The sequence below is a fragment of the Hydra vulgaris genome, chromosome 02 (genome assembly GCF_038396675.1).
Source record: "Hydra vulgaris chromosome 02, alternate assembly HydraT2T_AEP".
In the NCBI taxonomy this organism is placed as follows: domain Eukaryota; kingdom Metazoa; phylum Cnidaria; class Hydrozoa; order Anthoathecata; family Hydridae; genus Hydra; species Hydra vulgaris.
The window spans coordinates 8308097-8324582 of record NC_088921.1 but is presented as its reverse complement, the minus strand read 5'-3'; the positions used below and the strand labels follow the sequence as shown (position 1 = coordinate 8324582).

Sequence of the window (16486 nt, the reverse complement as noted above, 5' to 3'; positions counted from 1 at the left end):
AATTTATTTTTAATATTTTCTCCACCAGTGCATGTCCGAACCAACTTTTTAAACTAAGGATGGAAAACAAACAAACTAGACTTTTAAATAATGGACAAAGATGAAAGAGTGATAGACATGGAAATAGGACCGCAACTAGGATTAATCGAAAAGGCACACAATATCATTCAATAGTGTCATCATAAACAGCACCATTATAAGCAAATTTTATGTTACATCATGGCTTTTTTTATTTTTTTCTAACCATATTTTTTTGAAACATTTCTGTCAAACCCATGGTGACAATCTAAAACTTCATTAGAAATAACAATATAAGGCATTCCTGAATAAGGAATTTTCCCAAAGTACACTATTATTTGCTGTTATTGTATCTACAATGTGGTCACATAAAATTTTTGGAAGAAAAAGAAGATATTAGAGGATTTTAGAGAGAGATTTTGCATTTAATTTAGAGAGTTTTTTTCGCAAAACTACAAAATTTTGAATAAAAATAGAAGATTTTAGAGGATTTTTTAATAGGTTTAATGTCCATGTTTCCACATAACTGGGGTTTGGAAAGGGGTCAACAACATTATTTTATGTTAGATGACATTGATTTGCTAAAAGTTTTTAAAGATTTTTTACAGCCCAATCCTCATTTCAATCATTAACCAGTTTTGCAGACCATGAATTTTGAACGTTATGCAAACATCAAAAAATGAAAAAATAAAAAGAGGGGTTAAAGAGAAGATTTTATCACATTTTTAACTTTTTAGAGGATTTTAGATGATTTTGAAAAAAAAGGACTTCAGAGGATTTTAGAGGAGCAGTGGCCACCCTGATTTAAAAAATATTGGGTTAGCAACTTAATACAAAGAATTTATTAGAAAATCTTGCAAAGAATTCAAAAAGTAAGAACACTAGGCAATCAGCTAACCTGTGTTACCGAAATTTTTATTAGCATAATACATCACAAATCGTGTTGTTGTTCTTAATTCATATTTTTTGATACAATGCAACGCCTCTTCGTGTGATTTACAATGATAAATAATTTTGGTTTTTTCTCTTATAACAAATGTTTACAAATAGTTTTAACAAAAGTTTTGAAAATCGCAACGATGACAGTATAACATATTCTAGAAAAAAACGAAATAGGTAAATCTTAATAAAATTTTGGTTTTATAATAAACACATTAAAAAGATTTCAAAATTAAAGGAAATCTTTTTTTTCTTATACTTATTTAGTAAAATAGATACAAACCATTATCAATGCAATTTACTGGCAAAAAGATTTTCCCCATCCTCTTCTAAATTTAATTTCTAAAGTAAAAATTTCTAAAGTAAAAATTTCCTAATTTCTAAAGTAAAAATTTAATTTCAATCTAGAGTTGTAGTCAAATTATTCTTTTCAAACTTAAATATTTTTATTTTAGTCATTTATGATTGAATAAATTTGCTGCGATGTATTATAATCGTTGAATTGTGGTATTTAAATTCCTCACAAATTATTGTATTGTGACGCAATTAAATCACAAACTAAGAAATCTTGACGGAACTTTTAACAAATTAATCCATACAGAATTAATAACCTTAAAAAATTCCACTTTCCTCAGAACTGTTCAGGCTTAAATTGCCATCATAAAGAACTGAATATAGATCCAAACTAATATTTACTTTAACCAAGTGTCAATTTTGGTTTACTTTTATGTATAAACTCAACGGTTTCCGAAAAAACCTACCTACTTTTGAACAATAGGAAAAACTCTTCGGCAAACGAAATTATTCACCTCCTTTTAAGCCATGTTTTGAATAGTTTTTGAATAGTTTTTAAATAGTTTTTGAATCGTAAAAGTTTCCCCTAAGTTTTGTAAAAATAATAATTATATTTTAAGAAAATTTTTAATATAATAATTTATATGTATGTATTTTGTGTTTGAGAGTGACTGAATCCATGAATGTAGTATAGCTTATATGGTATTATTTTTAGCACTTCCCTGAACGACTACTTCTATGTCCTTATTGTTATTGACAATAATCTATTGATACATTGATTTTCGATTCATATATGATGTTTTTCTTTGTATTTACTTATTCGTTATATTTTTTCATTTCAGATTTATCACAAAATAGACTTATGTGATATAGAAGAACAAAGCAACTTGAAAATCGTTGTTGTCAAGTGAAAGAGGTAGATCTCGACAAAATGAAATTAATCGTTTTTGAAATTTAAGAAATGCTGCTCAGCGAGCAGCAAACTTATTTGCCAGTGTCAGGCAGTGTTAATGTCTGTTAATTTGATTTTACTTTAGACAGTTTAGAACAAAACAAAGTATGAATTTTACTATTTAAAGTAACAATAACTAACTAAATTTTTTGTTGTCTTTGTCATCACTTGATTAGTTTGCTTACTGTTGAAACATGGTTTTAATTTTGTAAATTTAATATGATGTGAAATTTACTCTGTTAATCATTAGTCAACAGTTAGAGAGATTTAGTCAATAGTTAGAGAGTTATTAGTCAATAGTTAGAGAAAACCCTGACTGATAGAGGTTAATTAAGAAATGCTTGAAATTAAATCAAGGTAAAAACAATTTTGTTTACTGGTAACATAATAAAACCAGTTACTACTATTTATTGCGTGTTTTTTTTACTTTTTTTAACATGCTGTTCGGAAACAATTTTTCTCCCTCTCTCTCTTAGATGAGAGGGAGAATTAATAAAACTCATGTAATTACTGAGCTCTTGCGTAGATCTTAATACCACAATTGATAATGACCATTTATAAGAAATATATACAAGTTGTTTGCTATTATATGGTATAATTGTTCAAATTGTTTAACTAATTGTTCCTCAATTGTTCAAATATTGAAATAAATAAAATCTTTTTAGACCAAGTATTTTAGTTAATAAAATATCTTATTAAGTCGTGGTGCTATTTGCTAGTGTTACTACATTGTGTTGTCTAGCTTTTTTATAATCTTTTCTTTTTTAATTACTCTGGAGACACAGTAATGTGTGCTTACAATATTTTATGCTATGCGTTATTGTTACTGTGTTTTGTGTTGACAGACCTAGGCTGTTATTGCTGGTTTTTTATTCTTTATGTTTTCTGTAATATTATTATCCTGATCCTACTAACAATAAGATGAAAATAATACTTTTTTAATTAAAAATTTTAAGTTTTTTTTCATTTGTTTTTAGGTATTTTCAGGCTTTACTTGACTTTCTTTTTCTGGTACCTGTGTTTTGACAGATTTTAAAAAGAACTTAACTGATGTTAATGCGGTCTTTATGTTGTTAACTATAAGCAAGTTAAAGTATTATTTATAGATAAATTTGTATTTAATTTTTTAGATCATATAACAAGTTTGTAATGTGATTTTGTTATTTATGATTTAATTACTCATAACCCGTATTAAGGGTTGCTTACTGCTAGCTTTTTATTATTGTTACTGTTGTAAATTTCTACTGTTATTATTATAATTGTAGTTGTTATTGTTATAACTACTGTTATTATTACAATGATTATTACTGTATTATTACACAGGTCAACAGAAATAAAATTTTTTTCTGGTGCCGAGCAAACAATTTGTTTTTTTGTATAGCATTTCTGATTTTGATTTCAAATATGCAACTTATTTTTCACCATCACGTCAAGTTGTAAAGACAGTTGTAAACATTTATAACATTTGCACTTTTAATTAAAGTGCAAAAGCGACTTTAAAAAATAAAAAAAAATCATATAGTTGGGCTGGTAATGGTACCAACTGCTAGCCAACTGCTTTATTACGTTTGGACCATTAATGGTACCAACAGTTTATAAAACAGTTGGCTAAGTGTTGGTAAAAGCATTACATTTTTTTCAAGGTATTAACTAAATAGCCGACTGTTGGCCCAACTGTAGCTAATAGTTGGTTATTAGGATTGGGCCAACTACTTACCAACTGTTCAAAGTTTACTGTTAACAGTTTTTACTATTTCTCTAAAATATTTTAGACATGAAAACTTATTAGCTAGCAAATGAATTATTAATATTGTTATTATTAGTGTTAACATTTAAGTTATTAAGAACCTAAACTTTCGTTTATTCGTAATTTCACTTTTTCATAAATGTCCGCTTAACTTAATTTTTTACTCATTATTTTTTGAATAAAGAACTCTTATTGTTTGCAAATATATAGCAAATTTATCTTAAGAAAACAATACGAAATAATATTGTATTTTGTTTTTTTTATTTAACTTTGTTATAGTTAACTGTTTGTAATTAAGAGAAAAGATAAAATCGTTTTTTTTTTGTTTGTTGTTGCTGTTGCTTTCCTTTAAAAACTGTTTTACGTTTGTTTTTAACGCACTTAATTTTTAAATACACTTATAAATACTTATTCAATAAACCGAAAAATTATTTTTAAGTGAAAAAAAATCTGCGTATTCATTTAGTTAATTAATTTATTTTATTTATGTCTACAAATGTTTTATAAGTATTTTTATAAAAAGAAAAAACACAAGGTATATTTTATGAAAGTATATGTCCGTTTTATGTCTAATTTTAATATAAATTATTAATGATTAATTGAACTTAATTGAACACTGAATATACTGAATGACTTTTATAGCTTTAATTTTTTAAATAATAACTTTTAATTAAATAAAAAGTAAAATCATTTATTGATTATTTATATATTTTTAGCATTTCTACCAAAGACCGTTTGTTTTTAACGCACTTGCACGATTTTAATATGTACTTTTATATGACGGGTGATAACTAAAAATCCGGAAAAAGTTTTAAAGGATCATAACTTCCTCGTTTTTTAATGTTTTATAAAAGTAAAAAAAGGTATTTTATAGAAAATTATTTAATTTATTCAATATAATATTCAATTTGATTCAATCACTCAATTTCGTCTGACACGGTCAATCAAACTCTTGGTGCGACTAACTGTTTCTTGAATAACATTAGGATCAACTTTGGTCAAACAATACTTAACTCTTTCTTTAAGTTGTGAAAGTTTTCTTGCTTGCCAACTATTCTTATACACAAGACCTTTCAATATTGACCAAAAATTTTCAATGGGCCTGCATTCAAGTAAATTTGGCGGATTATCTTTTTATGGTATAATTTCAATATTTTTAGCCTTTAAATATTCCAATACGCTTTTGGCTTAATGAACAGTTGTAAGATCTGGCCAGAACACAAAATTATCATTTAAATGATGCTCTTCTATAAACGGGATAAGTCTCTTTTGAACACAATGCTCTAAGTAAATAAACGGGTTGATAGCGATGCTAGATTCTCGAAAATATGGTTTTGAGGTACCTTTGGCCAAAATAGCAATCCAGACCATTATTTTTTCTGAAAAAAAAAAAGAAAAAAAAAAAAAAACTTCTCTTTTTGGCTGTATTTTACATTCGGTGGAGTCAATAAAGTATCACTGGAGTAGTAACTAGCATTTCCATTTATCGAACTTTGATTTAAAGTAAAATACAATTCATCGTCAATGATCCATTCAAAGTCTCGCTAATTTTGGTAAAGCCAACTGCAGCATGTTCGAATTCTTAGCATCATTTGCTCATCTCGCTTCAGAATCTTTTACTTTTTATAACATTTGATAGCAGACTGATTTCTGAGTACTTTAATCACATACGGTTACGAAATACTGAATTTACGAGCTATTTGCCTCTGTGAAATATCATCTTGATGGTCAAACATGGTTTTAAGCTTAGAAACCTTACTTTTTTGTATTTTTTTGGCTATGCGACCACTTCCAGGCTTTTGTCATGTCCAAATTTGTTTTCAGCGCGTTTTATTTTGTCATAAATGGTAGTTCTTGGAATATTTTAAGCAAGAAAATGCTTTACTGTGTATGTTTTGCCGAGATTTATATTTTGCAAATAAAACTCACACGCACGTTTCCGCTGCTCATCTACGTTTTTTTGGTTCACCTTCATTTTTAAATGATTGGTTCAAATACTTTTTATGTTTTTCTAAAAAAAGAATATGTGAGCTAAATAAATATATTTTAATTATTATGTATACTTATTATTACACAAAGCAAAATTAACTTTTTTCGGATTTTTAGTTATCACCCGTTACTTACTCAATAAACCAAAATTTATTTTATATTTTAAAAAATCTGCATATATTAAGATATTCAATTTATTTATTTTAATTATGTGTGTGAATATTTGTAAAATATTTAAAAAAAAAAGAAAAGGGTTTGAAAATATTTTAAAAAAAAAAAAAAAAAAAAAAAAAAAAAGTTATGTTTTATATATGTTATGTTCGTTTTACGTTGAATTTAATCATAAAACTGTTCGAATATATTGAATGACTTTTATAACTTTTTCATTCATTCCAATTATTATTACAAAGCTTTTGCTTTACGAATATTTTCGAACTTTTTTTTTAACTTTTAATAAAGCTGAAAGCAACCACTATTAAAGTTGGAGGTCGAAGAAACACGAAGAAGTTTAAAGAGCTAAATTAGAGCAGCTCCAGTGACGGATCCAGAAAGGGAGTGATGAGTTAGGGGATGATGCATCCTCCCATCCTCAATACCATTACCTGAAAGTCCTAAAATTTATTAGAAATGGAAGGCTTTTTTTTTTGACGCAAACGAGATACAAAATATAAAAATATTACAACACCCCTCTCTTCCCCAACAAAATTCCTGGATCCGTCACTGAGCAGCTCAGAAATACTGTCAATTAAACAAATCTTTTAGTCGATAATAATAAACAGCCAAGCATTTCTGTTACCTAAAATAGTATTTTAATTTGAAAATCATCGACGTTGTCACTTTTTTGACAACGATGACGAAATTTCATTACCAAGTTTTAAAAAAATTAGCTAAATAGAGTTATTAGAGGACTTATTGGATTGAACTTATTCAAAATTAATTCAGTAAAGTTCGGAAGACAATCAATTTTTATTTGAACCTCAATTGCTTTCTAAAATTTTTAGATTATGTTCTTTCCTTTTACTATAGAAAGAAGAAAATCTAAAGATTATGTTTTTTTTAAATTTTCAAAATTTAATCACATTAGTTGTTATTTAAATATTAATACGCTAATGAATATTGTTATTATTAGTGCGCATAGTTACGCATAGTTTCGCCTATTGTTCGTACTGTTACTTACGGTTCTGTATTCTGTAAAATACACTATTTCTTAGTTTTTAAGTAGTTTCTAGACTTTTTTTATGCGCGGTTATATTTTCCATGCGGTCTTTCGAGTAAGGTCAGCCAGCGAATTAGAGCTGATATACTTTTATTCTCAAGAAGAATTGATGTTGTTTATTGTTTAAAATAAAAATTTAAATAATTGTTTGTTTGTTGTTAGTTGTTTTTATTTTTCTAATTTTTATAGCCTGTTTTCATTTTTTAGAAGAAGTTAGAAATAAAATGTCTGGTAAAATAGTTTTCTTAGTACTATCTAAATATGAATACTGTAATTTATCTAATCTTCTAAATATGAATACTGTAATTTAATAGTGTTAGTGTCGTTTCACTTTCTTTTTTAATAAAGAACTTTCTAGGCTTTTCTAAAAGCGTTTCTTTACTCCACGCGGTCTTTCAAGTAAGGTCTTCCAGCCGATTAGAGCTGATAAATTTTTAGTTTCAAGTGGAATTGATGTTGTTCATTGTTTAAAAAACTAAAATTTGTTTGTTGTTCGTTGTTTTTATTTTTTTTTTTTTTTTTTTTTAGAAGAAGTTAAAACTAAAATGACTGGTAAAATAGTTTTTTTTAGTACAATGTTTCTTTTTTAGTAAAGTGTTTCAGTTTTGTCTTCAGTCTTTTTAGATCATTTCAAGCAGGTATTTTTCATTTTTTAGAGCAGTTAAAAGGAACTGAAGGCCTTTTTAGTAAGTATATAGTGTATAGTAGTTTATTTATAGTTTATATTAGTAACATAGTTATATTAGTTTATTTATAGTTTATATTAGTTTATATAGTATATAGTAGTTTATTTATAGTTTATATTTGTAAGTTTATTTATAGATTATTGATTAGGATTAATGAGAATAAAAATTTTTTTTAGACAGGCAAGCTGACAGCGACTTAAGTAAGTTTTATCATTTAGATTTTATTTGAGCACGAATGTAGCATTAGCAATTTTATTGTATATAATTTTATCTCATTTTTTCAGACAGATTGAACTCAGTAAGGACTTAGATTTTGTAGATTTAAAAGCTTCTTTTGAATATTCTTTTAAATCATTGAATATGTTTTATATATTTTAATAAATTTTGTCATTTAGGTGTGGTAGCATCATCAGTTGGTGCAAATAGTAATGTATTTTATTTTATTTTACAGCAAATAGTAATGTCTTTTATTTTATTTAAAAAAGAATCAACAAATATTGTTTATTTAAGCATAATCATCAGGATAAAATAGATAAGAGAGATAAAATAGCTTTTTTATTTAACATATTTTTATTTAGTTATAACTTCAGTTGCACCAGCCACAACAGGTAACTTAGTACATTTATTTTAATATACTTAAATTACCTTTGTTACTTTTAATATACTTGAGTTACCTTTTGTTACTTAGTACATTTATTTTAATATACTTGAATTACCTTTGTTACGTGCGGCCGTGGCGTAGTGGTTAGAACGCTTGGTTTATAAGCAGGAGATCCAGGCTCGAAACGAGCTCTGGACATATTTTCGCGTCACGGTAAGGAAGGAGGCGTGAACTTCCTGGTTAAATACACTTCCGCGGTGCTCTGTGACAAGATCATTAGGACTTCTTGGAGCACCTAAAATAAAAAAAATAAAAAAAAAAATAAAAAAAAAGTTAACTTTTCAAGCAATAAATATTGTTTATTTCAACATTATCGTCAAGATTATATAAATAAACTTTTTATTTGATAATTTATTTTAGTTGCTTCTGGATCAACTATAAATAATGGTAACTCATTAATTCATATTTTATTATAGATAAATGTAGATAAAAAAATGTAAGTTAGAAATTTTTGTAGATTTAAAAGCAGTAAGCTTTTTTCTAAAGGTTCTTTCTATTTTTGGATTAAATCCACTATCGCTACATTTGTTCTATGTTTATATAATGTACTTTAACAATTTTTGTCATTTTGGGGTTTGTTACTTTTCTGTTTTTTATTTAATAAAAAAAACAAGCAATAGATATCATTTTCATTCAGCTTCATCGACCTCATTATCCGGTAACTGAATAATTTTCTTTTGGTAGTTTTTCACATAGGTAAAACACTTTCAAAACATTATAATAGCGTCCTAATTTTTTGAGATAGCAATGAAGTAATAAGTAAGTTTGATTTTATTGCCTAGATTTAATTTTTATTTTGTTTATTTTTTTTTTTTAGTTCTCCTTCAAAGGCGAGTTGGTGAGTTAGGCATACTGTTCATAATTTAGTTTGTAATTTAGGATTTTCTTTACTATTTTTTTAAATTTTTCTTATGTAAATGTAATTATGTTATGTACTTATATACATGTACTTATGTAAAAAAAATTCAAATGTTCATATATTTACAATTTTTTTCCATCTAGATGAATTGTCAAATGGCAAAGATAAAATTTCATTTAAAATGTCTTATGTGCGTGTTTTTATTTATCTTTTAGCAAGCAAGAAGAACATTTAAGTCTATATTTTTTTAGATAAAACACCAAACGGTAATTATAAGTTCTCAATTGCTATAACATTTGCTTGATTATAAGTAATACATTTTTTAATTATAATTTTGCTCCATCATTTAAAATTAAAATTTTAAAATTGAAATTTAAAATTAAAATTTTAAAAAAATGTATCAACTTTTATTTTAATTTTTAGAACTTACGTATGAAGATTATAAAGTCATTCGGAAAAAGAAGCCCAGACCTTTGACCCATCGGTCATTTCAGAGGTGGTTTCAGTATGGGGGGACTGACCACCCATCATTTAGATGGGGAGGTCAACACCCCTCATACAGGGGTCGAAGGTCCGGCGGGATAATTGAAAACTTTCATGTCTACAATTTAAAAAACGTTATTTGCAGACATGTGTGTGTGTGTGTATATATATATATATATATATATATATATATATATATATATATATATATATATATATATATATATACACAAACACACACACACACATATATATATATATATATATATATATATATATATATATATATATATATATACATACACAAACACACACACACACACATATATATATATATATATATATATATATATATATATATATATATATACAAACATATATATATATATATATATATATATATATATATATATATATATATATATATATATATACATACACAAACACACACACACACATATATATATATATATATATATATATATATATATATATATATATATATATATATATACAAACATATATATATATGTATATATATATATATATATATATATATATATATATATATATATATATATATATATATATATATATATATATATATATATACATACATATATAAATTTTATTTTTTGTAAATAACTATTGCTCTCCTACAGTAAGTGTTGGGTAGATAATGATGAGCATCTTAAGCGGAATTTGGAATATTTTCATATATAATTATGCTGGATCCAAAGTTTTTGCGAATAATCAATTTTTAGGGATCTTTATTCATGTTTCACTTAGATATTTGTACACCCGAAATTTTTTATTAAAAACAAAGTGGCTTTAAAAAAGTAGCAAAAGTGCTCATATTACCCACACCACTTGGTAATATGGGCACTTTAAATTAGATCAAAAAAATAACATTAATTAAATTTAAAAATACTAATCTTACAATTAGAACAAAATTTTTTTTTTATCAAAAACATTATCTAATTTTTGGTATAAACTTAAATTTAAAAAAAAAGAGCCTAATATCTCTTACTTCTGTTTTTTAAATATATTTTGCTTTGCATGATTTATGTACAATCCCTTAATGTTATATATTTAATGTCTGTTTTCCAATTTTAGTATCTACATATATTAGGAGAAATCTATTGATAATTTATTTATATAATTTATAATATAATAATAATATAAATAATATAATAATATAATATAATATAATAATTATATAATTTTTCCTTAACCTTTAAGTGAATTAGATTTAAGTTTTATTATCGGATTTAAGTTTTAAAAACACTAATAATAAAAAAAATTGCTTCTTGTTTAGAGCGGTTTTTAAAGTTTATATAAAAAAATATTTCTTAACTAGATGTTAAAGTAACATTATATAAATAATATTTAATTAGAATTAGAATAGTTGAATAAGGTAACTATTGGAGTTTATTGTATTTTTAAGTTGGGTAAAGGTAAATTTATTTTATAAAAAAAGTAAATTCAGTAAATATATTATAAATTCAGTAGTTTATTATTATTACAGAAAAGAACACAGTTTGAAAAACACTTACAAAGTACATAATATTAAAAAACTTTTTTTCTAGCTTTTGCATTTGCAAAGATATTCACAACTTCTTTAACATCCATTGTTGATGCTGTTTTATGCTCTGTGGCTAGTAATGCAAGATGATGTAGTCTGCTTTGAGTGGTTGCATTTCTTTTGTAATCTTTAATTATTTTTTAATTTGTTAAAACTTTTCTCCACACTTGCAACGGGTAGTGTGTAAAATAAAAGTCATGTAAATTTCGGAAAAATCACTTTCCAAATACACTATATTTATAAGATCTTATAAAAAAAACACGTGCTAAATAGTGTACATATCACAAATAAAACACTATAGTTCTCATTCCTGTGAAACATTTATCGATTTGGACAATTATTTTGTCAAGTGTATAATAAAAAACATTTGAATATTTCTTCACTTTTACTAAAACGATAATCTGATGATAATTCATCAAAATGAAGTTTAACAAATCTTCGTCGTTTACACGTAAAACGCGGATCAACTTTCCACAAGTTTGCTTGCACTTTAGCTTCCATTTTGAATTCTTCAAAATGGAAGCTAAAGTGCTAAATATTTTTAGTTTAATATTTAAATTTTCCAATGCAGAAACTACCGTACTTAAATCCACATCTTTTTTTTGTAAAATTTTAGATACAATTGATTTCAGTCATGATTTTGAATAAAATTACAGTAATAAATACAAACTCAAAATTTTCGATTTGTTTTTTAATATTGGCTGCTTCATTTCTTTCATTCACCTTATTTGATTGCAGTATTATTTTTGTAACTGCTTCTGAAATTTCAACGAAACGAACTTTAATAGCTGCTATAGATTGTATTCTCCCTGACCAACGTGTAGGGTTAAGCTTTTTTAAAGTTTTTTCCGATTCCCCAGAAACCTGTGACAGCAGATCCCACCGATTGATACTGTTTCCAAAGAAAGAATATATATTTTGAAGTGTGGTATAAAATGACATTACATCATGGTAGCCAGATACGCTTGGCGATAAAACTATTTTGTCTTCTTCTTGCCCCCGCCATGTATATATTTTACCAAATCGAGAGTTGTAACTATTTTAAACGGCAAACTTATAACTAAAAAAAAAAAATGAAGTAAACTTAAATTAACAACTGAATTCAAGTTGTGACTGTTAAAGTGGACACATTCAGCATTTGTTTGCATTTTTTTAATTTTAGACTGTAGTCAATTGTAAATTCCACTCATAACACTGGCACCATCATAACCTTGACCATAGCACTTTTCAATTGGAATATTTAATTCACTAAGTATACGCAGAACCTCATCAGTAGTTCCTTTGGCTGAATGATTCGTTAATTCAAAAAATCCTAAGAGGGTTTCAATAATATTAAAGTGTGACGCTTTTTCGTTTTCACTGCGATCTATATGTGCATGTCTTATAACAATGCTCAATTGATCTTTCTTAGTGGTATCTTGTGTCGTATCTAACATTAAAGAATAAAATGGCAATGTATTGATTTTCGCAGTTAGTTCTTCCAATAATCTTACTCCCAAAATTGTTATTAATTCATTTTGTATATCTGGACTAAGATACGTAATGGATCCGGAAGGCATTGAAATAATTTGTTTCATCACATCATCATAATGAGCAAGTAGTTCTACTTGCGACAAAAAATTTCCGTTGTAATCTCCTGTAAATCCTTCTCGATGGCCGCGAAAGGCTAAAGAATTTTTGGCGACTATTAGCGTTATCCAAATTAAACGCTCTAATGCCATTTTCCAAAAGGATGCCTTATAACGTAACTGTTCCTCCTGTGTTTCATCAACTGTCTGATTAGTTTTCCATAGTTCGTATACTGCACAAGCATTAACATGAGCTTGTGAAGAGGTATGAGAACTTACACGTGTAGATAAATTTTTCCAATCTTTCAGACCAGTTTTCCATTGGCTATTTTGGTTTAAAAATAACCAGCATGGCTCACAGTAGACAGCATCTAAAAGTATGGAGTAACATAGCCAAATACGTAGAATTTGACCATATTTTGATGTGTAGTAATAATGAGTTTCACCAAAACTCCTGTTCTGTAGATTATAATCTTTGGAAAATGGTCCTTTTGGCCGATGCGGTGGAATACGTACTAATAAACGTTTTTCGTCATCAGATATAATTTGATTTAAATATTTACCCAAATCATTAGTTAGTGCCGTAGGGTGAATATTAGTTTCTACTGCTGTTTCATTATTTGCTCCTTCAATTTGTACTGCATTTTCAGTAGCAGTATCAGTAGTCTGCGATTCTTCAGTTTTCGGAAATTCATTTATATCCACAGAATCTATATTATCAGATTGGTGAATATCATTTTTACTTTTTTTAAAAAATACATCGAGCTTGGGCAATTTTTGCAAATCTTTTTCCTTTCTAATTTTACGCTTTTCAGCGCCATTTTTAACTTTAGATGTAGATTCCGCCATGATAAAAAAGGGTCTTACACTTATAAATTCCAAAAACTGGTGAAATCAATATATATAATAGTTTTATTATTTTTTTGAATTAATTTTTTACTCCTAAAAAAAAAAATACATAAATTTTATAAATGTCAGAAACACGTATTGTTGAGGCAATCCAATAAATTAATTGAGTTCAAACAATGTTCTTGACGTTAACACATAGGTATGACATAATGTTGACATAATGATCCATTTTAAAGACCTCTAAATATTATATATATTAAACCCGTTTTTTAAAACGGGCTAGCACACTAGTAATATATTAAAAATGAAATAATGCAATAGTGCTTGCTTACCTTTGGTAATAAGAAAAAAATATAAATGTATGTTAATATACATATGACTAAATAAACAACGTAGAAGTTCACAAAAATAAAAAACGATGACTTAATTAAACACAAATCTATACTCTTTAAAGATTCTGATTGAACTGCAATAGTTTATAAATATTTTAGCGCAAAATATAACAAACGTTACTTAGATAACAAAAATTCAAATTTAAAATAAAAACTTGCCAGCTCTATTGCAAATTTTAACATCTCAATTTCAATTTATGAATTTTGAGTAATGTCGACGTTTGGGCCCCTTTTTCGACGGGCTCTTAGGCTGTGTCTACTCTTGCTATAGGGTAGCTACGCGCCTGGGGTTCAGATATATCGCTGTTTGTGACACCAACAACACCAACTTGGTGTTATCATTCTTTATATTAAAATGCTGTTGTAGTTATTACATTGGTGTTTTTATTTTTTGAATTGATTTTTTTCAGATTTCATGTTTTTATCAGCAAAATTTAATAAAATAAAGATTTTAAAGTTTGCTTTTTTTTTTAACAAAACATTAAGATTGTGTCTCTAAATATCTCTTTACATAATTCAAAAATTGCATATTATAGTATAAAAAATTTTATTTCTATTTGTGTTATAATATAATTGTTACTTAAGAATAGACTTAAATGGATAAAGTACATCACAGTAAATTTACCTAGAAACTAAATCAAAACAACCAGTTAAGTTACACAACTATTTAATTTACTTAATATGTTTAAAGACATTTACTTGCCTAAGTTAACCATACCAATGTTTCTATCTATATCTTATATGTTCTTAACACTCAATAAGCTTTTAGCTAAAAATTATTTTAACAAGAAATTTCAAATAGAATATGAATGAATATGAAATACAATGGCATTTTTTTCATATTTTCATATTATTAGGGGATTTTTTAGATAACGTAATTATTTTTTTATTTTAAATGCATTGGATTCCTTAATATATTTTATTTCCAAAATGGTTTCAACCACTTCTGTAGCTTATTTAGTCCCAAATGGTTTCAATAGAGTATGCTCAAAAGAGAATTAATAAAATAAGTGAAGTCATTAAAGCGCAAAAAAAAAAAGAGTTTGGTAATGCGCTTTTTTAAGGCGGGTAAAACTAATAAAGGCCCTGAATGTCTATAAAATTAATTTACACCAAGTTTTCAAGTTCTTGTTTAAAACAAAGATATGTATCGTATAAAACAAAAATAGAAATACTTCAAGCCTATTTTAAAGAAATAGTTCATGAATATCCAATAAAAATAAAAACTTTATTTTCCTTAAATATAGTTCATAATTAACTTCATATTTAATATAATAACGTCTAACTGATTTGTGGAATGAGTTTTTTAAAGTTGTAAATACACAGAAACCTAGTATAGAACAATTTAAAGCCTCATTAAATATAAAACTATATATTTAAAAGATATCCAATATAACCACCAAGTTGTTAACATTTTTTTGTTATTTAAATTAAAGTGATACCTCTAATTTTTATATATATATATATATTTATATATATATATATATATATATATATATATATATATATATATATATATATATATATATATATATATATATATATATATACATATATATATATATATATATATATATATATATATATATATATATATACATATATATATATATATATATATATATATATATATATATATATATATATATATATATATATATATATATATATATATATGTATATATATATATATGTGTGTGTGTGTGTGTGTGTGTGTGTATATTAGGGTGTCTCAAAAAAAAATTTTTTTTGAAAATCAAAATGTGGAAAAGTTCAATCGTTATCATTATGTATTAGTAGCTTATAGTAAAAATTTCAGCCTCACAAATCAACTCTAAGGTAAAGAAGGTGGGTTTAAACAATTTCTATATAATATAATTTTTCCTGAATAATTTATTTTAAAGTTCCGAATATTAATTTTCCGATTATTCCGAGTTTTAAACTTAATTATTCCGATTAATTATTCCGAGTTTTAAATTTAAAACACTCACAAAACAGTGGTTTCGATTTAAAATATATCTAATAGAATAAGGAAGATACAGATTTTGTGTAACAATTTTATTTCAGATAATAATTCTAAATTGAGTTGAAAAGCAACAAAATCGTGATTACAGTTGTAATACTTGTTAGATATTCTGCAGGTACTTCTTTGTAACTTTCTTGGATACTTGTAGTCTGTTTTTATGGACAACCTAGAAAATAATAAATAAATTAAAAAAAGCAGGTTATTTTGTAAAATAATATTCCA

General features: G+C 25.8%; 1 protein-coding gene across 1 annotated transcript; it reads right to left on the bottom strand.

Annotated features, from left to right (window-relative positions):
* Positions 1 to 12598: 12598 nt before the first annotated feature.
* Positions 12599 to 13846, bottom strand: LOC136075795 (zinc finger MYM-type protein 5-like). The gene has a single exon (XM_065789232.1). The coding sequence runs from the start codon at positions 13844 to 13846 to the stop codon at positions 12599 to 12601; it is 1248 nt and encodes a 415-aa protein (XP_065645304.1).
* Positions 13847 to 16486: the final 2640 nt, after the last annotated feature.